Source organism: Echiichthys vipera (genome assembly GCF_963691815.1).
Source record: "Echiichthys vipera genome assembly, chromosome: 4".
Classification (NCBI taxonomy): domain Eukaryota; kingdom Metazoa; phylum Chordata; class Actinopteri; order Perciformes; family Trachinidae; genus Echiichthys; species Echiichthys vipera.
This window is the reverse complement of record NC_139829.1, coordinates 10,767,249-10,793,400: the sequence shown is the minus strand read 5'-3', so window position 1 is coordinate 10,793,400 and position 26,152 is coordinate 10,767,249. Positions and strand designations below refer to the sequence as shown.

The 26,152-nt window shown below is 40.9% G+C and overlaps 1 protein-coding gene across 1 annotated transcript in view; it reads left to right on the top strand.

The window, feature by feature from the left end:
• Positions 1-1,720: 1,720 nt before the first annotated feature.
• Positions 1,721-26,152, top strand: part of col27a1b (collagen, type XXVII, alpha 1b) — a gene marked incomplete at its 5' end in the record, with an annotated part of 69,089 nt that continues 44,657 nt past the window's right edge. The window contains 7 exons of the mRNA XM_083911736.1: positions 1,721-1,773; positions 3,409-3,473; positions 7,931-9,249; positions 12,288-12,341; positions 17,638-17,691; positions 20,627-20,680; positions 20,777-20,830. Coding sequence (XP_083767862.1) covers positions 1,721-1,773; positions 3,409-3,473; positions 7,931-9,249; positions 12,288-12,341; positions 17,638-17,691; positions 20,627-20,680; positions 20,777-20,830 — 1,653 coding nt within the window. The remainder of the gene's footprint in view (positions 1,774-3,408; positions 3,474-7,930; positions 9,250-12,287; positions 12,342-17,637; positions 17,692-20,626; positions 20,681-20,776; positions 20,831-26,152) is intronic.

The window sequence follows — 26,152 nt, the reverse complement described above, 5'->3', positions numbered from 1 at the left end:
TTCCATGATTGATACACAGGACGAATGAAACAAAGCGGTTTCCTGGAAAACAAAGCAAGTCTGACACGTTAAATTTCGTCACTATGTTCAGCACGTAAGACTGACCAACCCCACAAATTATCATGTAATGGCGTGATACCGTTCAAAAATGATCCCTGCGAACCTGTTTTTGAATGAGGTAAGTAAAATCTTTCGTGCGGTGTTTTGTTTTGTAATAAACAGTTGTGTTTTTCGTTTCAGGCTTAAATAATATGACTAACCAACAGATGAATTAGTACTTAAACATGTCCTAAAGTGTGCAGTGTCAGAGTTTTGAAGTTTAAAGGCAAGAAAGTGGTCAGTGGTCGCTGTCCACAGCGCCACCATGTGTGATTGCGGTCGCATTGCGTCATCAAAACCTGCATAAATCACCAAATTAATAAACAAATAATTCATGTTTTGCAATGAATGACAACTGCTTTGAATAACATTTTTGAAGAACAAAACATGTTTATAACATGCATCAAAAGATTTATCACCAAAAGAGAGAAAAAAATTCCAACAAATAACAGCATGTACAACTTTGTATCACTAAATATGGGACTTGGGAGAGGGAAATAAGTCAATTAAATGAAAATGTAGTCATCCAGCTGGTATAAAAGAAGGAATGTGAGTTTAATCAAAATGTGCATCTTGACAATGACGCACAGGACAAAAATATTTTTTCAACCTACTTATATTATGAGAAATACAGCGTGATCATCCAAGTTATGTATTAAATTACACTTGTAACTAAGAGATTACACATGAGTCGTTAATCACATGATAAAATTGTTAAATAGGTAACGTCATCTTCATTAAGCTGAAAAGTGTTTCAATCGACCCTTCTCTGCCCTAATGTTTACAAAGGTTTTTGGTGTGTGGTGAAAGTCTCCTGCAGTTTAGCGTAGGGGGGAGGGGGGGCTCATAGGCTCAGTATTTCTTAAATTCTTGCTGCAGCCCTGAAAAACCCCCAATGCAAAACTAGCTGCACATTCATTCATTTATTACCACAAGTGATAACCTTCAGCATGTTTGTCAGTTGACTGACCAACATCAACACACACATGTGCAGCCTGGGAGGGTTCCTGCTTCCCCAAAAGACACACCTTCCTCAGAGGGAGCTGCGCCGTCTCTGCTCCAGATCTGTTTGCCCTCGATGTCAGCTGAGGGCGACAGAGGGAGGTGTTCTCCCTTCCCCGGTTCTCAAGATTTGACTCAGTCCACAATAAACTTTCATGTTGAGAAGTCGACACACGCACACACACACACGTACACAAAAACACACATACACACAACGGCCGTCTTCATCTTGTCCTACAACGGTTCCCCGGAAAAGCTGAACAAGACTTTTATTTTGTATTTTGCAAAACGCGCGAAAGGAAGAAGGACCAAACCTAGGAAGCGCACAGGTGGAGCTCACCGGAGCTGTAGTTTTTTTTTTTTTTTTTTTTTTAAATCTGGTGGCATCTTCTAGAAACAGGAGACTACAAGGACAAGCGGATACAGGACAATGTCAGAAAGCAGCATTTCACTGCTGGTAAATCCCGCAGTTTGATTGTGTTGTCTTGTTTTTTTCCCCAAAAACTTCCTGGCACGCTCATTTCTCGCGCGACCCCTCACGGAACACCTGGAATGGAAAAACGTATCTGCTTCATCTGGACTGTAGTAAAAACTCCCAAGAAAGAATGAAGTAACCGCAATGGAGCCGGACAATGTCCCGTACTCCAAACTCAAAAGCACTGGAGTCGGGGGGTGAGTCACACATTTTACAATCGTGCATAAATTGGTGTTTTATCTCGGTTTCTCATGGGATACGTGCACGTGAACATCACATGCGTCTAGTTCTAGTCGTGCTAAGTTGATAGAAGCATGGGTATAAGTTGTGATATTTTACACAAGTGCTCTATTGCAGAGCTGTTTAAGACATATCCTGATAAATAACCCATTTAATGTTCATATTTGAAAGGATTAAGCAGTTATACACTTAAACAGGTGGTAATAGGTAGCAGGAGAGCTTATGGAAACAATCTTTCTCTGCTCTTCAGACAGTTCAGTGGAAGCCAGTGTAACCTTCTGTACTGTTCTTGAAGTTATGTCTTTGCAGCTTGTACCAGAATGAGCTGCCAAATGATCTGGGACTGATTTGAGGGAGATGAGAGGAGGAGACAGGTCCTCTCCTCCCCCTATTCTCTCCTCCCAGCTGTGCATCTCACTCAGCTGGTTGGCCGGCTGTCCCAATGGGAGGGGGAATAAAAGTCAAACTGTTGCATCATGTATCCACTGCTGGGCATACATGAGAGACTTGGTTACCCCTTTTTTTCCGCTAATGTCAGCGTGAGAGCAGTGAATGGGTCTTTAAGAGTCAGGAGGAAAACTTTTAAAAGCCCCAACCAGCGGTCAGTGTGTCAGTGGTTGACCAGTACGCTTCCTGCAACTCTCTGGGAAACCACAAATGTAATAGATTTCCCGTAAGTGTGGTCATTATGGCACTTGTCACGATGCCCGGTTCACTTCAAACATCACTTGCTCAACAGGCGTCTGGTTTCACGTACTCCATACAACTAAAACATTGTGTTCGAAACCTAACATTATCCTGGTGATAATGAGTTCACACTTATCCGATCAAAGCTAACTCATTCAGAGGCATATCATCCCTATGTGCGACCAATCAACACTCCTATTATCACCTGTCTTGGGAAATAAATGTCACAGAAAAAAATCAATGGTGTAAAATAAGCTGTTTATTGGTCGACAAGATGACAAATGTCACCCTTCTAATTCGATTTGAAGGATTGCATGGTCTTCTGTGGATTGAGTGCATTCAAAAAGGGCATTTTACAGGCTTTAATAAAGCCGATGTGTCTTAGTTATTGAAAGGTTCATTTGTAAGAGATAAATATGTCCTGTTAGTTTCTATCTCTGACTTGTAGGTTTTGAGCTGTTTTTACGGTTTGACAGAGGTGGTCCTGTGGAGCACTCACCTAGCCCTGCTGAGCAGTAGCTTATCTGGTCAGGCTGCAAGATAAGACAAAGCTTGTTGTCTTGAAACAGATGTTAGACTCACTGTTTGAACGAAATAGAGATACTGCTGCTGCTCCTGCAGATCTGATCACTGTGGGAGGTGGAAGTGTGAGTGTTAAGAGTTTTAGCATGTTGCTTTTCATCTTTAAATATTATAACTTGTTCTATGTCCTGCAACATTTGATTCAATATTGCGACCCAGGGATTCATTAGGAGTGTAATAAGATGATCAGTCTCATCTACAGTAACAGCTTCAAAAATGCAAAGATGATCTTTCTTTTTTTTGTTTCGTATCATTATGAAGACGTCTCTGGTTAGCATTGATGGGGATTTATCAATTTCTAACCTTTCTGTCTTTCTCTTTAGGAGAGTTCTGATTCTTTGGACTATACTCTGTTGGACCTGCTCTCTAAAGCTAGCACAAGCACAAGGTAAGCAGCTTTAGGAAACAGATGCATTAATGTCTGTTTCTCTTTCCATGCAAACACATTATTGAGTAGGTAGTGTCACACATGTGCCTCAGAGACAGTGAGAGATTGATTTAAGGGAGGTTAGTGACACTTCCAGGTTGGTCCTGTGCACTACACCTCAAAAAGACAGATAAATCATTTTCAGATAATAATGTCCAGATAAACTAGGTAATATTATCACTATATGAAGTTGGATTGCTTTACAAAAATGAGCACACAATGAATAAAGAAAGTGGAAATAATCAAGTAATTACATTACCCCAACACAGACCCCTTGTTGTGCCCAAGTTTATCCAAGGTATCCAGAGATTATTATTCGTCTACATTTTCCATTTACAACTAGGTCAGCTTTACAGTTATTCTGTCAGCATCGCTGTTTGATCTATCAAGGCCAAAAAAAAATCTGATTCAGTATGTTTACTTTTCCCTGGAAAAGATTTTAACTCTCTGTTGGAGTTCAGCCATTCTTTTCCTCCCTTGTACCATGAAGTGGATGCTGTGTACTGAACACTTGAACTGGATTAGTTTGAAACTGCAGACGCCCTTCAGAATAAAGCTTATCTTTCATGGAGTTGTTTTCTGTGCAAATTGAGCATGAGGTACATCACACCCTGCTCTCACTACATCCCATACTCTCGCTAGAAACATTAAAACAGCTTCAAGTAGGGCGCTCTTTGTACGTACCACACAATGTGAAGTAGATGTAGTTTTTTAATTTCTGAATTGTTTTGGACATTTATTTGGTAAGATTTTATTTAGAAATGGCCCAGTTAAAGTATCTTAGCCTCATAACCCCCCCTGAAGTCTATATGTTATAATAAAGGTTTCTAAGGTGTTACATGTGCACTCTTTCTTATGTTGACACATTCATCTGCGCCTTAATGTCTAATGCAGTTAACCTTTTGTTACACAATTTAAAGACACTTATTAGCATGCACGTGTCGGATCTTGCTGTAAAACAAAATCTGCCACATCTTCAATCAGAGCTCTTCCCAGTTTTTAGATGCCTTTTGATAATATGAGCTCAATGATAACGGTTTCTGGAGATTTCTCTGTAATTCTACCTTTATTAGTTTATTTTTCTTTAATTATGACTGCTGAGTGTCTAGAGACGCATACTTTTTTTTAAATATGTAAGGATGTGTTCATTCGCAAACTCTAATGCTAATGCTTTTCATAAAGCAGGGTGAACTGTAAAAATGCAAAAACCTGCACACTGCACTACATCATTAATACTTCTTGTTGTCTACTTGTTTCATAAAAAGCAGTGAAAGTCATGCATGTAGAGATGTTATTTCTTTTTGTTTAAAATGCAGCTGGTGATAGTCCAGTATTGTTGTACTGCACCCTTTCCTCTGCAGTCAGTCTACCAAATGGGCTGCTACTTCTACATTTTGACATTTTGAGAAGGAAACTTAACAGAAGCAGAAGCCTTTCAATTTCATCTTTTTGCACAGTTACCATAGCTACAAATCTCCTCAGAAGGTTCATCAAGGTCAGCCACAGTGCAGCATCCCTGGAGCAGACTTGAGGGTTCAGTATGTCGCTGTAGATGTAATACCAGCCTCATTCCAGAGGATGGCACACATGTCAGTGCTGGGAATCAAACCAGCAACCTTTTGGGTTACTGGTTCACAGCCCCCCACCTCTACCTCTATCTTGAAGCGATCTAGACAAAAAGCAAACCATATTGATGATAGTTAATAATTCATATGTAATAAGATGAAGACATACACCCCAGGAATGCACTCACTGATATGAGGATTTTTTATGTCCCATTGCTCAGAGCCTTTTGAAGAAAAAAAATCATCCATTTTAATGTGGCATGGGAAAAGTGTAGTGAGTTTCAGAATTCAGAAAGTTTACACAGTGAAACAGTGTAACCCCAAGAAATCTTTGGATACTCAGTTCTCGGAAGACGTTGTGTCGGGATAGTTGTTACCAGACCAATCCACAGAACCAGACAAATCTGATTCTTGATTACTGTATTGATTTTTGTATTTCTCGCCTGAAATGTTTTCAGAAACACCATTTTGTGTACCATGTATTTGAGAACATTTGTGATATGGCTGCCATTTTCTACTGCTTCAAAACGGAACAAGCACTGCCCCAGCTTGCATGTGTGGTTCAGAGCTAAGTTATTTTGTCTCTCTGATTGGTTGTAGATCTTTCCAACTGCGTCCATAGGCATTTTGGTCTGCACCGTTGAAAATATCTCTTGAAAATTGAAAATGAACCAAGACATACACATTTGAGAATTAGTCTGGTGATGCCAGGTTATCTAGTTGTATAAATGTTAAGAACCAGTTGTGTTGCTTAGTGCCAGCATTTATTTATTCCTGAATGAATAAAGTTGAAGATAAAGCTTCAGGAATGTGGAGTCTGCATTGACAGCTTACTAATAATGGAAAAATTGTGTTTTCTGCTACACGTGTTTTATAGACTGGCTTTGTCTCCAGAATGTCTTATACTCAGGTCTTCTCAGTTTTTATTAGAAGATAAGATAAGATCAGCCTTATTGTCCCGAAGGAAATTTTTCATTGGCTTAAAGTGCAGAGTACAGCTGCACACAGCTGCACATAAAAAGCATACACAGTGACAGGACTAACAATGCAACAATGAACACAATAGAGCTCACATAATTCTACACTATGTCACAAGGTAGGTGGGTTGCATATTACACAAAGTTGGATATTAGACGTACTCCTAAGTAAACATAGACTTGTAGGGCACATGATAAAAGAAAATAAGATATAATAAATAATGCTGCCTGAAAGCCCTGAAAGAAGATAACAAATCACACAGTCAAAGAACAATTGGTGCTTTCCTCATACCATATTAACAATTCAAATGAGTGCTAGATGGTAAATTCGGCTGAAGAAAATCTTTTTTTAAAGTTTCTCTTGGATGTTTCTCTTCCATGTGTGGGTTTTTCAATCGAGCTGACATCTCACTGGCTGCACCCACTGAGCAGGTCTTCCCTCCCTAACATGTCTAGTGTCTATACTTGTTTCCGCTCTGCTGGGTCGTAATGCATCATTTAGCAGTTTATTTCAGTCTTGCACACATTCATTTTGTAATTGTACACAAGAGGATGGATATTTGCAATCTATATGTAAGTTTTTTGTTTCGATGTACCATGAGGAATTATGTAGTGCACTCAGGGTAGGCTGATTGGTTGGGGATGATCAATTATTCTTTCTAGACTAGCACCAGCGCTGAACAATAGATAATAGTATGATAATGGCATAATTTCCAGTTTGTTTTGATGTTTGAACCAAAAACAGATTTGACTTTCTAAGACCGCTGAATGTTTTGCTTGAAAAAGTAATTAGATTTTGCATAACCAGTGTTGTTTGAGTGTTTCATGGTTTGGGATTTTTGGACCACCACTTTGGGTTTAGGGGGTGCAAAGGACTTATTTGTTTTTGGAACTGAGAGATAATTTAGAGGTTAATAACATGAATATTTTCTCAAATTTTAGCTTTACTTTATGCATACTGTAATGGGTGATCACCAGTTGACGATGAGATGAGATGAAATAAAGGATGGTTCTTGCTACAGTGAAATGTGGATTTAACTCTTACACAAAGCTGTGGATTCAATTAGGAGCAACATTCAGAGCACATAAGACTGTAATGTGTAAAATTGACCTACATTTTCCTCCCATGAGATGCAAGTAGCAAGGTAATCCTGCAGAAAACACTGCAGAAGGTTTTCATGAGCATGGGCTCCTGTCAGAGAGATCATCTTAATCAACAGACATGACCAGATAAAGTGAGATGTCTTTTCTGTCTCTGCATTAATATACCCCAACACTCTCCCCTCCAGGGTTCCCAAGATTGTTCCAATTAGACTGATGTAACGGTTACGTAATTTGCAGCAATCTCCAAAACTGGATGATGATATGTGGCTGTATATCGGAAATTCTACGTAGCCTTTTAAATTGCCGTTGCCGCAGGATTTCCATTTCCTACTTTAAACTTGTGAACTCCCAGCTTGGCATTTCAGCATAATTATCACTAACTGTATATAACTGCCCTTTTTTTTCAAGTTATACTTTGATGCAGATCAGTGAACTTGGGTAGGGGGTTGTTAATAGGTGTGCAAATTAATATGGTATCTTCTTTTAAATAGCTTGTTAAGTGCACTTATAAGGTGACATTTGTTATGCAATTAGCTTTTTTCTTTTAATTTTGAAAGTATTAATCATTTTCCTACTACACCCTTCTGTAAAGCCCTATATGCTCTAGGCCTTTACCAAAGGGTTTAATTATTATATTTTTGGGGTGAATAAAAGCCTAAAATATGTTACATGCGAAAGAAAAATGTGTGTTCAGTTCTGTTATATAAACTTAGCCTTGTAATCGTTATACAAAGCAAAGAGCCACTGACATCTCTCTCTTGTTTCTCTGAAGATGTGGATGTTCTGCAGCAGCTTGGGCTTTCCGAGCGAAGATCAGGCGGTTCGCTATCTTCAGGTGCTCGATCCATCCCTAATGGCATCATCCCCTTCAAGTCTGGAGTTATCCTCACCCCGAGGGCACGTGTCCAGGTACCTCTGCGCACTGTTATCCCCGCGTCCTTCAGCTCCACCAATCTCTCCCTGATCCTCAGCCTGTCTGTTCATCGCATCAACAGCGCTTTTCTTTTCTCAGTTCTGTCTAAGAAAAGGAAAGTGCAGCTCGGAGTGCAGTTCGCACCGGGGAAGGTCCTGGTACATGGGCAGAGGAGTTCTGTGAGCTTTGACTATGATGTCCATGATGGCCGCTGGCATAGTCTGGCTTTGGATATCCAAGGCCAGCAGGTGTTCTTGCACACTTCTTGTGGAAAGAAAAGTGTACACGCAGATTTGCATTCAAAAAAAGAGGAGGCTCTGGATTCAGAGGGCTCTTTCCTGCTGGGCAAAATGAACCACAACTCGGCGCCGTTTGAAGGTGCCATCTGTCAGTTTGACATCTATCCCTCTGCTAAGGCAGCTCATAACTATTGTGATTACATTAAGAAACATTGCAGAGCAGCCGACACGTATCGGCCCGTGTTTCCACCCCTTCTACCTCTATTTTCCACAGATGCAAACATCACTGTCACTCCTATAACTCCAATTTCATTGACGGAGATATCCAAAAAGACGCAGAGACCTGCTTTGGCCTTGACTGAAGAAAGCACCAGGACTACGATTCTTGTTCCAACTGACCGCCTGCTGATGCTGAACAAAACATCTGTGTATCAGACTGTGAGCACTCTTAAACCTGGTGCTGTGTCTGTTTCTCCACCGGTTCATCCAGGGTTGGAAAGTCCGTTTAATTTTCCCACTCAAACTGCTACTGCATCTCTTAGGATCAGCGAGACACAACCAAACCCCGAGCCAACTTCACATGGCAGTGCCGGAAAGAACACAAAGCATTGGTATACTAACTCTCAGAAACCCCTTGGTGAAGGAATGGATTTACCTGCTTCCACCCGACCATCTGAGATGAAGCCAAACCTCCACACCACAGCTGCTTTCACGCAGAGGTCTCCTTCAAACGCCTACCTTCACCAGAAAAATCTGTTGACCACAGTAACTCCAAAGAAACCTGAGCCAAAATTGACCAGTGTGCAGGATGTCAAACCCACCTCTCTTATTCTAGTCACTCCAGCTGCAACAGATGGCTTCCAAACATTTGACCTGGATCCGACCCAGTTCTCACTGCTGGCTGGACCACCTGGACTAAAGGGAGAACCAGGACCGCCGGTGAGTGTGCAAGCTAAAAAACCACAACACACACCTGCCTCTGAAGCCCCTGCATGAGAATGTGCATGTTATCACACCTTTAAGCCACAATAAGTGCTTCTTTGTGCATGCACTGGTCATCTTATGACCTGTCTACAGTACAGTGTTTAGTTGATTATTTAATGAATTGATTACCTTTAAAATAGGGCATTTGAATTGAAATAGATGCATGTTTTAACTCTTGGCTGCCATATTTTGAATATTTGAAACTTAAAAGGAAATGTACGGCATGGCTCATTTCACACTGAAGGTATTTGGCAAATTAATGGATTATATTTGTTTAAGATACGGTAAATCCATCCTGACCCCTATATTTCCATACACTCCCGTTTATTCCCATGGAAAGTTTCCACCTTGAATGTTCCTGGAATTTTGCAACCCTATTTGGGCCAATTTCCTACTACGTCATTAGACCTCAATGATATACAAACCTGACAGGTTGTTATTTAAATGTGGGTTTGCCTCTCTTTGATGTCCGGAGCTGCAGAAGAAGCGGATGCTGACGTGCCTCTTGGTAGCAGACACCAAGCATTGCATCTCTGAAATGTTTACCTATTTGAAGATTTTCTTTAATTTTTTTTTACGTGCATGTAGTGTTAAAGACTCTTTTTCCGTTCAATTGTTTTTGTTAGTGTTTGATTTCCTTTTTAGCAGCAGTGGTAGAAATACTCAGGTTCGTAGCTGGCCTTTGCCAGTTAGTGTTTGTCTGAGTGGACGGGCTGGCAGTAAGGTGTTAGATTCCTCTGAGAGGGAGTGTGTCTGCTTAGAGAGTGGATACTTTTAAAGTAGGGTCAAAGGTAAAACACACACGCATTTAAGGTATGAATATAAAATGCACTACAATATGGCAGTGCTTTATTCACATTGTTGAGAGCTGTAAATATTACTTATATATAAATATTTCTAAGTTCAGAGCAAACAAAGCCAGTAGAGGTATTTCATCTCCTCATTCATCAGCCAGTGCATTGTATACATTAATATTGTCCATGTGGTCTTCAGGCACTCGTCTGTTAAACACAAAATGGTTACCCAGATTTTCCATTGTTAAAAGGACCTCTCTGTCTTGTACTGGGTCATGTTTGACCCAAAAGAATGTTTTAAGTAAAGCTTTGCTGCTTTGGCAGCGAGTGACAACACAGCTCAGCGTGCTCTGAAGCCCATTTTTATATGAGAGAGAAGTTACCCATCAGTCCCTGGTGTTTGGTAAAGATCTTCTTGACGGCTTTCACCGCTATATTGCTTGTTAATGTTTTAGTATAACGTCTGAACAGATTGTTCAGTGATGTATAGATTTTGAATTATTTTTAGGCAATTTCATAAAATTGTCTCTTAACCATTTTTGTTGAGTATTTAATCCCCAACTACTGGGATTGGGACTGACATTACTCTGCCATGGTCTGTTTAAGAAGGCATAAGTTTCAAACAGCGAGCAGTGATGTCTTTGAAAGTAAATGCGACAGAGTCTGCTGCTACTTTTTTTAAAAGATAGCGTGTCTGATCTGATAAAAACAAAAGTGCTGATGAATACCTTAACAGGCCTAAGATCTGAAGAGGGGAGGATCAAAATAATAATTGGAGTAAGGTCTTCAGTCTAATGGAGGAGTTCTTCAAAGAGAACCTTCTGAGGTTCCCGGAGGCTGACAACACATGATCAGCATGAAATGGATGAACAGATCTCATATACGTTGGAGCGTTATCTTCGCCAACATTGACCTAATTATCAGATCTTGTTTATGGGCCAGATGTGACCAATCCACAAGTAAAGACATTTTCTTTTGTCAGTCATAAAATTCAGTGCTTCGGTTACATTTATTCAGTAATGCATAGCTACTCACTAGGCTTTTTACTGCCAGAGCAATCCCAGGCCTCATGGTACCTTACCATAAGATGATTTCAACTTCAAGCAGTGAGGCATACATGCTTTTCATTTGGCTAAAATAGCCCCTGTATGGTTTGGTGCTCTGTATCTGCATATACCCTGAGCTGATGTATTGCAATTGATACTGTGAGTAGAAAAGGGAGTTACCCTGAAACCACCAGGATTTTACTCTTAGTTCTTACATCTTTAATCTTGTGTTTAATAGTTATTTGTGACAAAATGATCTCAAGTTAGGACTCAAACCTACAGTTTCAAATCACATAGTTTTAAAATAAATTTCATAAAGAAGTGAGCGCCAGCATTGCCTTTCCGCCCACACCAGAAGGGACCACAGCTCAAACAGCTTATCATGTGTGGACAGCCTGATGGTTGCAGGCTGAAGAATCTAAAGGTTGCTGAAAGCCTTTTGGCTTTCCACAGCGTATTCTGACTGAGGAGTAATTATAGCTTTTGGTCCCGTCCGAGTCAAACAAAGGTGCTCTATACATCTGACATTATTACAGCAGTCCAATTTCATCTGGACTGCCTCAAGCTGTTTTAGGCCCATTTCCTTTTCCTCTTTCCTTAACCTTCTGGATCCATGGGAAAATAAGTTGCAATCTCAAGCAAACTCAGACTCTTCAGATTGATCCCTCATTAGAGTTGACCTTTCTGAGCTTTGCTAATCCATGTATGAAATGGTTTTAAAGCGAGCTGATGCCCATAATTATTCTGATTGGCTGTGGCTGGAACCAGTGCTGCCCTCCCTGCCAGTGCAGTTCGTCTTACAGGCTGAGCACTGTATTGGTTTTGGGCTCAAATAATATTGGCTGCAAAGGGACAGGACTGTTCTGGCCTCTAACAAGACACCCCCATGCCTGCCAGCATCTTAGTTCATGAGGTTTTGCAACTCTCAGATAACTTTACTTAATATATAATCCCAGAAAAAGCTCAAAGTATATTTAGTCATTCAATACAAAGCTTGAATTCTTTATTTTAATACTCTGAAATTTTATAATTTTAGGATGTCCAATACTCCCTTGAAATGACACGACAAAAGGCAGCAACTCTTATTTGCTTCTTTTGTATTTAAATACTTGCATTACTCCATCCTTTACATATTTAATATTTTTCTTTTCAGGGTCTTGAAGGACTTCCAGGGCTGCCAGGAAAGCCAGGGAAGAGGGGCCCAAGGGTGAGTTTCTCTCAACCAGTGACAAGTTTCCCATATACAATTCCCTTTTTCCTCCATTACCACTTTTCATTTGCTCTCCAAAATCTGTGCCTCATTCTTGTCTGGTCTGCATTATAGTGAGATTACACCCAGTGCACTGATATGGAAGACCTTTGTGCATTTTGATCAAGCGCACGGTGACATCTTTGGATTACGAAGCGTTATTCAGCCAGACGTTAGTTTGCTTTGGCTCTGGGTTTGATCAAGCTGTGCTCCTCTGCTGCCAAGGTCCATTTGTAAAGCTGGAGAGCAAACAACCATACGCTACAAAATCTGTTGGTTGCCAATGTAAAATTAATTGAACACATATGGTAGCTATTAGATGGACATGAAAAAATAAGGTAACTTTTGTGAGTCTTTCTATATATATATATATTTCCAGAATTCCCATACATAAACAGTACTGGCACTTAGATTAGGCATTGCTCCTACGCTAACATTGGTGAATGCTTCTACTGTATTAGACTGAAGTCTTCAGTGCCATATCTCTCATTTTGGGACTCAATGACAGTATACAACTTTGAGCCTCTGATGGAACCAAACAGAGAGAGTAAAGATGTTATTTTAAGCTCATGTTTTCAGAAGAAATATAAGAGGAGAGAAAACACCGGGAGATGATTTGTCCCAAGGGACGGTTTGTTATTTTTATTTGTATTTCTAAGACCTTTAAACTACCTCTTCACCTCCCTTATATGAAGACAAACAAATTATAGTTCAATTCGGCATCACAGTGAGTCCTAAGTCGAATTTTATACGCTAGAACTCACGTCAGTGGAAAAAAATGGAGCTATCAACATATTGGTTGCTCATTTTTAGAGCTCCGGCTGAAGTAGTCCTGCAGAGTACTTGTGCTAGAGAGGACTATGCGTATGAGATACCTGCCGCAGCCCGTGAGACTCTGCCCTGCTGTCAGGCCTCAGAGGGGTTGGCTGTGGGAACCCAATCTCTTTAAACAAGAAGAAAGAAGGCTTTGTCCCCATCTTATTAAAGGCATTTAAGACCCTGTCTGGAGCTCAGCAGCTTTATGCAGTAGTACGGCAGCCTCTATAGAGCCCATTCATCCTCAAGCTCTTTAGACCGAACTACAGGCTGCACCGCTTCAGAGCAGAAAAAAAAAGAACCTGAGGAGGCAGTTCAGGTTTTTACTGATTGTTTTCTTGAACCATCAGAATTTTTCCTCGATAGTTCACGTGATTAGCAAGAAATACCTCACGGCTACACACATGATCCACAGAAAGCTCTAAAGTGGACTGTGGTCTGGGCTTTGCTTGTATAAACAGTAGGAATAAAAGCAACATTCACTAAAGTAGAGGATTTATATGTTAAATCCATTGTCCATACGTCCATATGCAGAAGGTGAATGAACAGTAACTCCCACACACTCCATTACACTTTAAGTATTGAGAGATGAATCAATGTGTCTTTGAAAGATAATTACTGGAAAGAAGGCTGAACGACACCCACTCCTTGGTACTGCTAATGGTTAATAGATGTTCTTATACTGAAAAGTACTACATCATCATCATGTTTTTCTGTGAGGTTATAAAGCATAAACCTACAGCATATTTGTGCCATATTTGCTCCAATTTGTGTCAATTTGTTAAGGGAAATTAAGTAGAAACTTGTGTGGACGGAGATGGATCATTTAGTTGATTCAGTAAGATCTACTGGGAAGACTGCTGAAGGGTAGTACAACAGCTTTATCAAGTTTAGAAAATAGATTTACTGGGGGAAAAAAAGATTGAATGGGACTGAAAGACATCAAATCAAATGTATTCTGTGTGAGTTTAAAACAACATGTAGTCCCAATTGTTTTGAAGGCTAAACTTACAGATGTGCTGTACTGTTTTTGCCCCAATTTGTGTCCATTTCTTTGTAGATGCAGAAGAATAATGTTTTAGTTGAAAGCAATTGACAGGAAAGAGTGCTGAGGACAGTGCAACAAGATTCGGCTGCCTTTGTTTTGTGAAGTAGAAAAGCCTCAACCAATATGACAGTGTATTGCAGTGAGCAACTCTAATCTGTGGGATGTCCTTATGTCATTTCACTTTCACATCAGATACAGAGAAAGTTGGACCAAGATATGATCTGAAATAGATAACTTTCCATTGCAGAAAATGTGTGAACAATGCAACGTCTGTGGGGCATTCTTACTCTTCTCAAAAGCTTTAAAGCAGTAGGGGGTGACACAGCACCATTAGGGCTTTACCTTTCTGACAGTAAGATGTTATGTCTACACCGAGCAGCATCTTTTACACGTGAGAGCTTCCACGTTCCTCGACACAGCCATAAGTTCACCCGGCCTGAAGGGCAGGCTTGAGAGGGGATCAAAGAGGGCTTTGTGTAAAGAAACGGACCTGCCAGTGTTCAGTCCGTTTGTGACGCTGGGTTTCTGTGAAAACATGTGCATAATTGCTTAAAGAATGTTTGACACTATAATGACATGAAGGAGGAGTCTTCTTTGGAGACTGCAATGGAAGCTCTGTTCTTTGCTAGTGGTTGATTTGTGCAGAAAAGTGATTTATGTATATTGTACAATTTAGATTCTTCTGGAATGGGTTACATGTGTACAAATGAGCAGTCTGTGAGAGGCTTTATTAAGTTATTCTCAGTCATTTTTGGTTACACTGACAGTTTCCACTATTTCTTGTGCTGAAGCTAATAGGGAGCACATTTAGAGAGTTAAAGTTAGGTTCACATTCAGTCGTTTATTTTCATCTAAATCTTTCAAAATGTTACTGAGCATAAAATAAAACTATAAGCATGTAAATCTCTAGGTTGGTAGACCTTTATCGGGAACAGATTTCAATGGAGTACTTAAATGTTAATACACTGTAACCAATCAGTCAGGGAAAACATTTTACATTTGGTGCTCTCACTCTCTGACGTAAAGCACATGATGCCCAGCTGCAGCAACAGTTGTTTGAAATATGTGCATGTAATAATAGAGCACCACCTACATAAATATGATTGATCAACAGAAAACCCAAAGAAAAGACAGATGCACTTTGTACCGAAACGTTTAGTCAATGAACCGATCTACAGAACATTTTGTTAATCAGTGCCCTGAATACTTTTATGTTTTTGGACAATTTTGTGACATTTTATAGATCTGACAGTTAATAGATAATTGAAAAAAACAAGAAAAAAGGCAGATTAAAGAAAACACTGGCTAGTTGCAGCCCCAACCGCACTACTGACCACACAGCGTCTTTGAGAAGAGAGTTTCTGGGAATCAATTAGCACTTAGTTAGCACCAAGTATCTTGCCAAAATAAACTAAACTAAAAGGGCACTCAGAGAGCTCAGGGAACCTCCACAGAGGCATGCCCTATCTCACAATGTTAATGCAGTGTGAAGTAAAAATCTTATTTTCCTGATTAATCCTACACCACATGAATGCAGGACAAATGCCCTATTTCCCAATGTTAACAAAAGTGAATAATAATTTGTTAATCTGCCCCGTAATTCCGATCCGTATCAAACTTGAATGGGTTCTTCCTTGGCCCATGCTACACCCTTCCGGCTATAAAACAAGCAAACAAACAAACCAACCAAGCCGAAAACATAACCTCATTGGCAGGCACATAACCTCTTTGAGTTAATACGAGTTAAGATCCTTTAATATGCACTATAGTGAATAAACATCAGGCTAAAGACGTAGTATTTCCTTCCGTGCAGTCAAGTTCAGGTGTTAGCAGATCTGTTCAGCAACTAATAGCCTATAAAAACAGTAGCACTCCATGTGTCACTTGTGTAAAAGTCATTCACCCACATCGTAAACCTTCGGCATACAGGTGCCCTTCATCTGCAGGCCTCATGTATGTGTGTGTGTTTGTTTATGTGCTGATCTGGGTTTACACTAGCACTCATGTGTGTGTTTTATTTGGTCTCTAAATGCTTTTCTTGTCAGGAGCTCTTTTCAGAAAGCAAAGAGGATCTTCTTCTTCCTCTGTTCACCCACACAAAGATTGATGGACAAAGTGACTCATTCTCCCCATTATGCTCGTCTCCATCGGGATAACGCCCACCCACCTTGTCATCAGTGCCTCCTCACCTTGTGTACTGTGAGAATGCAATTTGAAATATTCCGTCCAGACCTCCCCTTTTTCTTTACCTCTCCTCCTCCCTTTTGCTTCCTATCTGGAGATAACGACTTCCATACGTTTTAATATCGAGCGAGTGAAAAGGGGAATGCTCTGGATAGAAGAGGAGGAGGAAATCTGTAGATGAGCTTCTGTTAAGTGTCTCCATATGTCCAGCAGCGAGCCTCTACGAGGGGAGAGGTCTGGCCAGTTTGATGGGGAGGGGAGCTGCCCGGGCTGTTTGACTCCTCTTCACAGTCTGATAATTTAGCGCAGATAAATAACAGAGACGGGCTGGATCACCCAACAGTACACTTACACCTCTTGGCCTCCTCCGTCTGTTTGACTCAGAGTAATCCTATCCCTCTCTTGGGTTTCTCTTCACAACCCATGGAAAGTCTGAACAACTGAGAGAACGGGCTGAAGATACAGTAGCTTCCTGTTCAGGCCATCTGAACATGTTTCAATGCTTTCAATTTTGCTGTGGAAGATTTTCCATGCTCAGCATTTCGACCTCGCTCCACACAAGTGAGCAGTTGAAGCGAAGGCTCCTCATTTGGATGCCTCAGGAAGTTGTGGCTTTATTTTTTCCAAACAATCTCTCTTTGCAGCTTGCTTGAATTTATGGTCCCTTCCATTTTGTCTTCTCACTCTCTGCCCCTTTACGTCCACCCACCTGGCCTGACTTGAAGGAGATAGTCCGTTTTGATAAAGCCAGTTTTGATAAAGCTTTTTGGCACAGATGGCTCAATGAATTATACCTAAGAACGTTTTATATTACAGATACAGTTTGAGGCACAAAGCCAATTGGGGGATATAATGTGATGGATGAGTGGCCTTCGCTTTGTGGAACCCCAGAAACCAGTGGAAAAGTGTGGCGATGAGGAAAATCACATCCATATGTCATAACTCAGACAGGCGAAGCAAGCAGGAGACGCAGTACGTCTCACAGAGCACCTATACACAAACAGAGAGGGAACTCGGGGCACAGCTGACCTGTCCCATAACACAGACAGGCAGTGGAAAGGGAACAATATGCATATACATCTGTGAAAACCTCACATATAGTACTAACTCATCCCTCTTTGCCGGTGAAATGGGAGGCCTGTTCAATGACCCTGATGATCACCTTTGCTCAGTGTCTTCCTCAATCATGTGTGTCTCTGTTTTCAGGGTCCTCCTGGCCCACATGGAAACCCTGGTCGTCCCGGAACTCCTGGAGTGAAGGTACGGCTAAAATAATTTTGCCTAATGCTAACTATCTTTATTTAGAAAGAGAGAAACAACGGCTCATCTTGTAGTATGTACAGCAGACACAGACTCTAATCATGTTTCCAGACTGATTTACAGGTATTTTAATACATCAACTAGAAGACTAGAAACAACTACATTTCTATATATTGTTTCTGTCACCAAACGCCATGCAAAAAAAAAGAAAATACAAAAACTATTTAATGAGCTCCACTGCTGCACTGAGTGACACACTCCTTTATCACCATGAACAATGAGATATTAATCCATTTGAAAAAAGTCCCTTTAAAATAGCAACTATGTATTTGGGACTGGTGTTTAATGCTTTAAATCTTCAGTAGGAATTAATGGGCTTGAGGCTGAGAGCTTGACAGAAGGGGTAGGGAAGTATTGACACGCTGCTTGTTTTGGTCTTTTCACAAGCTTTGTTGAATAAGAAAAGTGCAGAATGCTATTCTGCAGCTTTTCCTGATGTCAGTAGTGACCCGGAAACTGATCTGTATTTTCAGTTATGATAAACTGACAATAAAAAAATGCTTTTTCATATTTATATAAAACAAAAGAAATGTATATCAATGCATATTCCCGTAATTTATGTGTTCCTGAAATTGACATTGAGTGGGCCTTTTTAAGTCAGTCACTATCTGATAAGTGGTGGATGTATCGCCCTCACCTTTAACTGTCTGTCTTGACTTGACTGGATATGGGACAACCTCATCGTGAAACAAGAGAGGATAAAAAAGATGATCGGAAACCATCGACCATCGGTCTGATGACTAAGCTCTGGGGGAAAAACCTCAATATTTTGTGAGTTCAGGTTTAGCCAGCGGATATCTGTGTCAAGACTTTCACTTCCATGGGGTGGTCTTTATTTACAATCAGATTAGAAACTTGAGATGTGAAAATGAGGTTGGAGTTGAGACGTCAATAGCCAATGGGTTCCGTGATTGAATTTAGGCCAATGTATTCCGCCTCTTTGCCTCTCGACACAGACCGTTTACCTGCATGCCACCGAATCCAACTCAAACATGATTGGTGTAATACCCCTCATGCTACAAACGATCTACAAATGGAAACCAGAATGCTTTTAAAGTAATTCTCTGTTTTTTCTTGTTCATCCATCCATCCATCCATCCATCCAATGTTTGTTTGTGATTTCACTTAGTTTGCATGTCTGAGTTCAGAACCTCTTGGCTTCACAGTACATCTCTTCTAGCCTCTTAACAAGCCATTTGTTTTCTTTCAGGAGAGAACAGCAGTTTTTAGACTTCCTGACTCGCTAATTTGCAAGTACTTGACATCATCAAGTCTCTGTTCCAGCTGATTTGAAATGTCCACACGGGGTTGTTTCGCTCCATGACATGTCAATCTGATATCACAAAGGAGTCTGAATGTTAAACTATGATGGAATAAAACAGAAAATCACTCGTATTTCTATTCTGCACCTTAACCATTCTATTGCAGTGAATTGTCCCCACTGTCTTTAAATGTTAAAAACAACACAATTGATTCCATGCTTTGGCCTCCTTTTAACTAGGGGAAACCATTACTCCTTTAATGTACATACAGTATGTGTTACTGGAGCCCAACCAAACCTGGATCAGCTCGGTTTGACCCATTTGCACACAAACCTCAAACAGCAGACAGCCTGGTCTGGCACACTTCTCCGCTCCGAAAAACAAGCAAGCCTGATGAAAACATACTGTGTGTTAGCTGAATTTTGTTTCGAACATTTTATTTGGATGTAATGATGATAAATTAAGACAAGATGATGATCACTTACTGTAAGTAGCCTATCAGTAAGACTTAAATAAAGGCCTAAAATAAGTGTAATCAGTGGAAGGTACAAGTGCTCATTAGGCTCTTAAGCTTTCAGAAGAAATTACCTCATTTAGCTTCTCTTTGAATTTAAACTCTTCAGATGACGTGGTTGAGGTGCAAACCTTTCAGACAGTTAAAAGACACAGTGTTCAGAGTATGTATGTAGCTCTTGGCTGGAGTTGCATTCCTGGCTCTGTTAAGAAACCAGCCTGGAGAAAATTCCCACAAAGACTTTTTAATGCCAAGTTGTAGCTGTCATGAACGTGTAGGTTTAAATGGGCCGATATACTGTAGATGGGAACTCTTGTCTTACTTTCACCAGTTACCCAGTTAAATAAATCATACTCCTTTGAAGCAGTGCATGCCTCTTCGCTATGAATGAACTATTGCCTTTTACACTAAGAGGTCTGGAAAAAATTGCCCTAGTACTCCTTAAAAATGATGTTATAGCTTTAGGATTGCACCAAAGTGAGTCACGACAGTTGATTTCTCTCCATGCTCAAACTTTAATTTAATCAAATATGTCAGAAAACTTCCAATGAGAGGATAACAACTGTTGTTTGATTAGAGTCCAACCAACTCAGTGCATTTTTCTCTACTTGCTTCTTTATTTGATAAGCACTAAACACAGGAAATTATCTATTCCTCCATGGACCTCTTAAATAATAATTGCTTAGATTTCTGGGCCGCTCTTTCACTAGTGCTTTCGGTCGTTGAATGCTGACCCAGAAAGCACTGACAGGATTCCCACTGCCCAAAAAGGGAGAAGAATGTACACGATCACTCCCCACCACTTCTCGTTGGCTTGGTGTACACCGAGTCACCGGAGGGCATAAATGGACTTTACATTTGTATAAATACAACCGCTAGACTCACTAATGAGTCGGATGAACTCATTACTCTTTGATAGTGTAAATGCAAACGGCCAAGTCCTCTGTGCTTTGTGAAGTGGAATGCTGTGGCAATGCAGAAACTATGCAGTGAACATTGGTGCAGACTTGGATCAACTCTTACCTACTGAGGAATTCTAACACTTGGGAGTTTCTAAAAGTATGAAAAAGAAAATGTTCTCTGTTTGTTTATGTTATAGGGACAAAAAGGAGATTTTGGACTGTCACCTGGTCAAGCCCCAAAAGGACTAAAAGTATGCATAGTGTAATTTTTTCTTTCACAGTACTACTCGATTAATAGCAGACAGTCATGCAAATTATTTTGACTGTGATCTTATTTGTCCTTTTAGGGAGAGCCTGGTGCCATTGGCCCCCCTGGACTGCACGGCCAAGATGGACGAAAGGTAGAGAAATCTGATTTGTCTCACAAGCTCAAACTGTGTTGTTTTTTGTGTAAATCTACAGGGAAGTAACTGATATCCGTCAGATATCACTGGCTTCGATGCCCATATGTGTAAAAGTACACATACAGTTCTTTGTATGAATGAGCTAGTTCTGTATATGGAGGATAACTAAATCAAGCACAAACCCTCTCAGTCCTGACACACCCTGAACTGCCTTTGAGGGGGAACTATGTGAAATTGCCGTGTTTGGAGACCCCAGCCAAACATGGATGTTTGAGCTCTTGTTTGGAAAGCAGCCGAACAGGCGTCAAGGAGAACACCTGTGTTTGGACTCCCCTGTGGTTGGAAATACAAAAGGTTTAAATATCTGGACTGTTGCATCATCGGTATTACAGATGAAGACAGTTGAGGAGAGCTGAATGTTATTGAGTAAGGTGTCACATGCATCCCCAAAATGCACGGTATGTCATTCACTCTCTGGAGACCAGTTTTTCTAAAAGTACCGTAATTTCCGGACTATAAAGCATACCTGACTATAAGCCGAACCAGCTAAATTTAGGGTAAAATACAGATTGCTCCATATAAAAGCCGCACCCGACTATAAACCGCAGGCGTTTTGATGTGTAATTACCGTAGTATATAGGGGTTCCTGCTACCACGGAGGGGATTGTCGGGACAGAGATGACTGTTTGGGAACGCAAAGCGTCCCATTTATTAACAATAAATCTTTCAATCATTCAGTCAAACTTTCACATCTTTGACATGGCGAACAGCATTCGTGCAGAGTACAAATAATACAACGGTGCAAAGTAATACAAAGTGCTCGCCTGTAACACGGCAGTAAAAGTGCAGTCCCGCGGCCGTTTACGTTATCAAAATAACCAGCCTACTACCGGTATATGAAAAGTCAGTTCTTCATGCTGCCTTCTCCAACGTCTCACCATTGATTCATTGATGTCAAGGGTACGTGCAGCAGCTCTATTTCCTTCTTTGACAGCCAGATCGATTGCCTTTAACTTAAAAGCAGCATCATATGCACTTCTCCGTTTGTTTTCCATGTTGAGGGTGTTTGCATGAACACTTCCTTCGCGCAAACTGTCGCTGAAGCTCTCCTACTCTTTGTTTTGCTCTCGTTACCTGGCGCCAGATGTCTGCCTCGGTCTTGCGCATCCTCGGTAGTGCGCGCCCCTGGTTACCGTAAGCCGTAGAAAAGCCGCACCGTTGAATAAGCCGCAGGGGCCAGAACGAGGGAAAAAAGTAGCGGCTTATAGTCCGGAAATTACGGTAGGTTGTGATTTAGTTCTGTGATCTGGTGCTGCTCTGGATTGTTGGTCTACATCATCAGACTTATTTACATGAGCTGGGTTATCCTAACAGACAGTGATGGTTAGCAGCAGAGTGTTTTCTCTGTGGCCTTGTGCATTTTATCCTTGGCCTTTTCCCAGAGCCTGTTACCCCCCAACAGTAATTACACATCTCAAGTGGGCCAGAGCCTGTTGGATTTCCTACTATGCAGAATGTGCAAATAACACAGCACACTGTAACTGACACACTAAGTTTGTTTTTGCATTAATTATTTAGTTAATAAATATTTTTCCACCATACTGAAAATGGAAACCATTAAAGCAGCTAAAGCAACTTTATCATTTTTAAAAGGTCTCAATCATTTCTTAAATACCGGTAGACACTGTATTTTTTATCTTAGTAAATAGTGTTGTTGGGGACTTTTTTCAACTAGATTTGATGTTTTAGTGAGTATTCACAGCAGCAGGACGGCGGTGGGATTGACTCAAAAGGAACCCATGTTCCCATGTGCCCATGTTCATCGTAACGAAGGATTAGTGTAATCTGTGGCTCATTGAGGCTATCCATGTTATTTCTAGCTCTTATATTCCTCTCCCTGAACTGGTGTCTGCAGAAACATGGTCCATGCAAGTACGTGAACGCAGACCCTTGGAGCTTTGCAAGATTGATTTCACGCGTCGTTGCATTCTGGAGTGCGTCACCTGAAAACGCAGGCTGTAGTCTGAGCATTGCTGCTAGGCAAACTATAACACAAAAGGAGAAGCTGACCCTTTATGTTGTGTTCACTTCAGCTTAAAATCACCATGGATGACCAGTTCGACATGTTTGTTTATTCCTGTGTTCATGAAAAAATGATCTGGTTAGCTCTATATCACCCCCTTGATGACGGACTTTTGTGACCTCCACCAGTGCGAAAGAGGGCAGGATCAGTGTGTTCATCGTGGACATGTTTGTGCCGGCTGGGCCAGGCGATGTCATTTGCATTTGCTTACATGCTTGGGCCATCGGGCCATCGGGCCTTATGCTAGTTCACGCTTGCTGCTTGACTTGACTTGACAGGTGCTTGAGCTGAAACACAACTTGTCCCACCTTAAACCAGATAATGTGCCTTTTACTGCTCTACTTTTAACTCTCATAAACTGATCTTTACTGTGCTACCGAGAAATGTTGATTAACTTGTCAGGTCGATTCAGATGCATTTTTGTTGCATTTTGTTCAAAACAGAGCCAAAGGACTGGAAGAGTTGTTTGCACTCTCGCTCCTGTAATAAACAGCAAGTCTAGTAGAATGTTTGCTAGATGTCTGTAGCAACAGATGATTAGACTTCATAAAATCTTCCACAGAAAGTTCGTAATACTGGAGAAGGGTGACAGTGTTGCACAGTTAATTTCAAGAATTTCATAAACTCAGCATTTACCAGATTCATTTAGGGGGGAAGCCTTGTAAACGGCACTTAAACCATTGTGAGAAACAAAAACTCTCCACTAAAACCCACATGTATGAAATTCATTAAGAATTATCAACTTTGCAAGCAGGGGGATCACTGCTGAGTTACCTGACCATCTGGGAGTGCAGCAACATCTAATTAGAAAAACAAAAGCTTGTGGAAAAAAATCGTCAGACAGGGTTTTTAAAAAAAATTATACTGCGGTTTATCATCACAGTAATCCTTTTGCTGTCTGCTGTCAGAATAATGATCTAGAGATAGAAACAAACAATAGGTACAGTGAAGGGTTAAAGTAAAGGTCAGGTTTCAAAAGCCAGAAGAATGCGAATTAGAAACCGACCGTCACACAATATGAGAAACCTTTTGTAAGCAACTTTCTCTCTTGCTTAGACTCATGCACAAACTCATGTCCTCATTTGAGTGTAATAATGCCTTGGCGGGAGCTCCAACAATCTGTTATGCAATTGAGCAGCACTGACTGTGAAAAACCATCTGGTATGCTCAAGGATCCTCCATTCTGTGTAGTAATGGGGAGGACTCCAGCTCGAAAGAGGAAGACCTCTTCTTGCCTTGTGAGTCATGGAACGTGGAGTCATGGGAAAAAGCTGATCTTCCTGCTGATTTATGGTTGTTAAGGATCTTTTCTGGGCGTGGACCGACATCCTGGCTGAGGTTAAGTGGTTGAAACAGATCCCCTCTTCCTGTTCTGATGGTCAGTTCAGGTGGAATTGGGTTCCCTCTGATCATGTCTGTGTTACCTTAAAGACATACGAATCTCCAAAAGTAACTGCTGACAGCTATACAAAGTATAAAAATCCAGTTTGTATCCAGCTCATAAAAGCAAGGCAATCACTTGGCTCTCCGAAAGCCACCAGACACCTCATTGCTTGCAGCTGTTCTTAACTCACATAGGGTTTTTTTTTAATCATACTCTGGCACTGGAAGCCAAAACTCCTTACAGTGTACTTTTGTATTCAAATTACACTGAAATTCCATCATCTGCCACAGATGAAGCTCGAGGTCCGTTCTCTTGTCCAACCAACCAGTAAAACCATGACCTGCCGCTGCTTTATGGACCCTTTTCGTTGAGTTTGTACTCCGTTCTTGGCCCGCAGCCAGAGAAAGTCTTTCTCACTGTGGGAAACGTGTAGAGATGTAATGGTGAGGTTGCCTGGGAGTCAGTAAGCGGTACAGTAAGAAGAGACTCGCGTTTGTGTGTGTGTCAAACCGAAACACTGTAGAGTATTACAAGCCCTGGACCAGTGTGGCTTTTACTCAGCCAGTTCGGATCATGGCACGCTGGAAAAGTGCTCAACTTTTTATTAGCTGTGCAGCCCTCAAGATTTTTCCTTGCTGCTCCTCAGCTTTTGTATAATAACATTCTTGTACTGTACCTTTATTTGCTGAGCATGATTTGTTCAAGAAAGGAGTGTGTCAAGTGGGAATACATTTTGTGTTATAATAAAAAAAAAATCAAAATCTATGGAAAGAACAACATATTTTGTGTCTGCCAAGGAAAGTCTGTCACTTGTTCTGCAAACTGGGTAGATACTGCTGCTGCAGTTTGCCGGTTGGCTGCAGGGTTGATCTGATACACTAATTAAAACAGTTTGCTCTTTATATAGAGGGGGAACTAATGGAGAATGTGATCCTGTGCCATCTTTGTTTCATACAATGGATTTACAGAACTGTGAAAGCTTTCCAAGTTTTTTTGATTCCATATCTGCAACACACACACACACACACACACGTACACACACACACACACACACACACTTACACACACGTACACACACACACAAACACACACACACACACACACACACACACACACACACACACACACACACACACACACACACACACACACACACACACACACACACACACACACACACACACACACACACACACACACACATACACACCAAATTACTTCCTATCTCTTACTTTACTGTACTCAGCTGTATTGGCCTCGCTGGAAGGCTCAGACATTCTTTTGTCTTTTCGTGGCTGCAGTGCTTTGGCTTCTGCAGGAGACTCATCTACTCCCTACATCCAAAAAAAAATATTCCAGCTTGAAGCACAGTTCTGTGATTGTCTGTCAGTAGATCAAGAGACAAATAAGCATCATTAAGGACTTTGACAGAACTGAAGTATAAAAGCGTCTGGTCGATTTACTGTGTCTGATGGACCAACATCTGGCTTTACTCTGCGTCCAAAAGCTTCAGTAGATGTGACAGAAAATTTGAATCTTAAAAAAAGAGTTGCCTGCAAAATGGGTTTATTTTGTTCTTTCTTTGTCAGGACTTTTAACTGGACTCAAAAACAATTCCTAATCATTTGTGAATTATTAACTCATGAGTATTTCTCATCTCTGTTACACACTTCTGTGAATGCACATGCTTAGCTTCCTGCTGATGGTTTAAGGATCACATCACGATGATCAAGTGTCACTCTGCCTCAGCCTTTAAACCCTCCCTGACCCACTGGAGGGTCCACCGTGATGAACTCATGTTCATCTCATCTCATCTCATCATCTCATCTTCAACCGCTTATCCGGGGTCGGG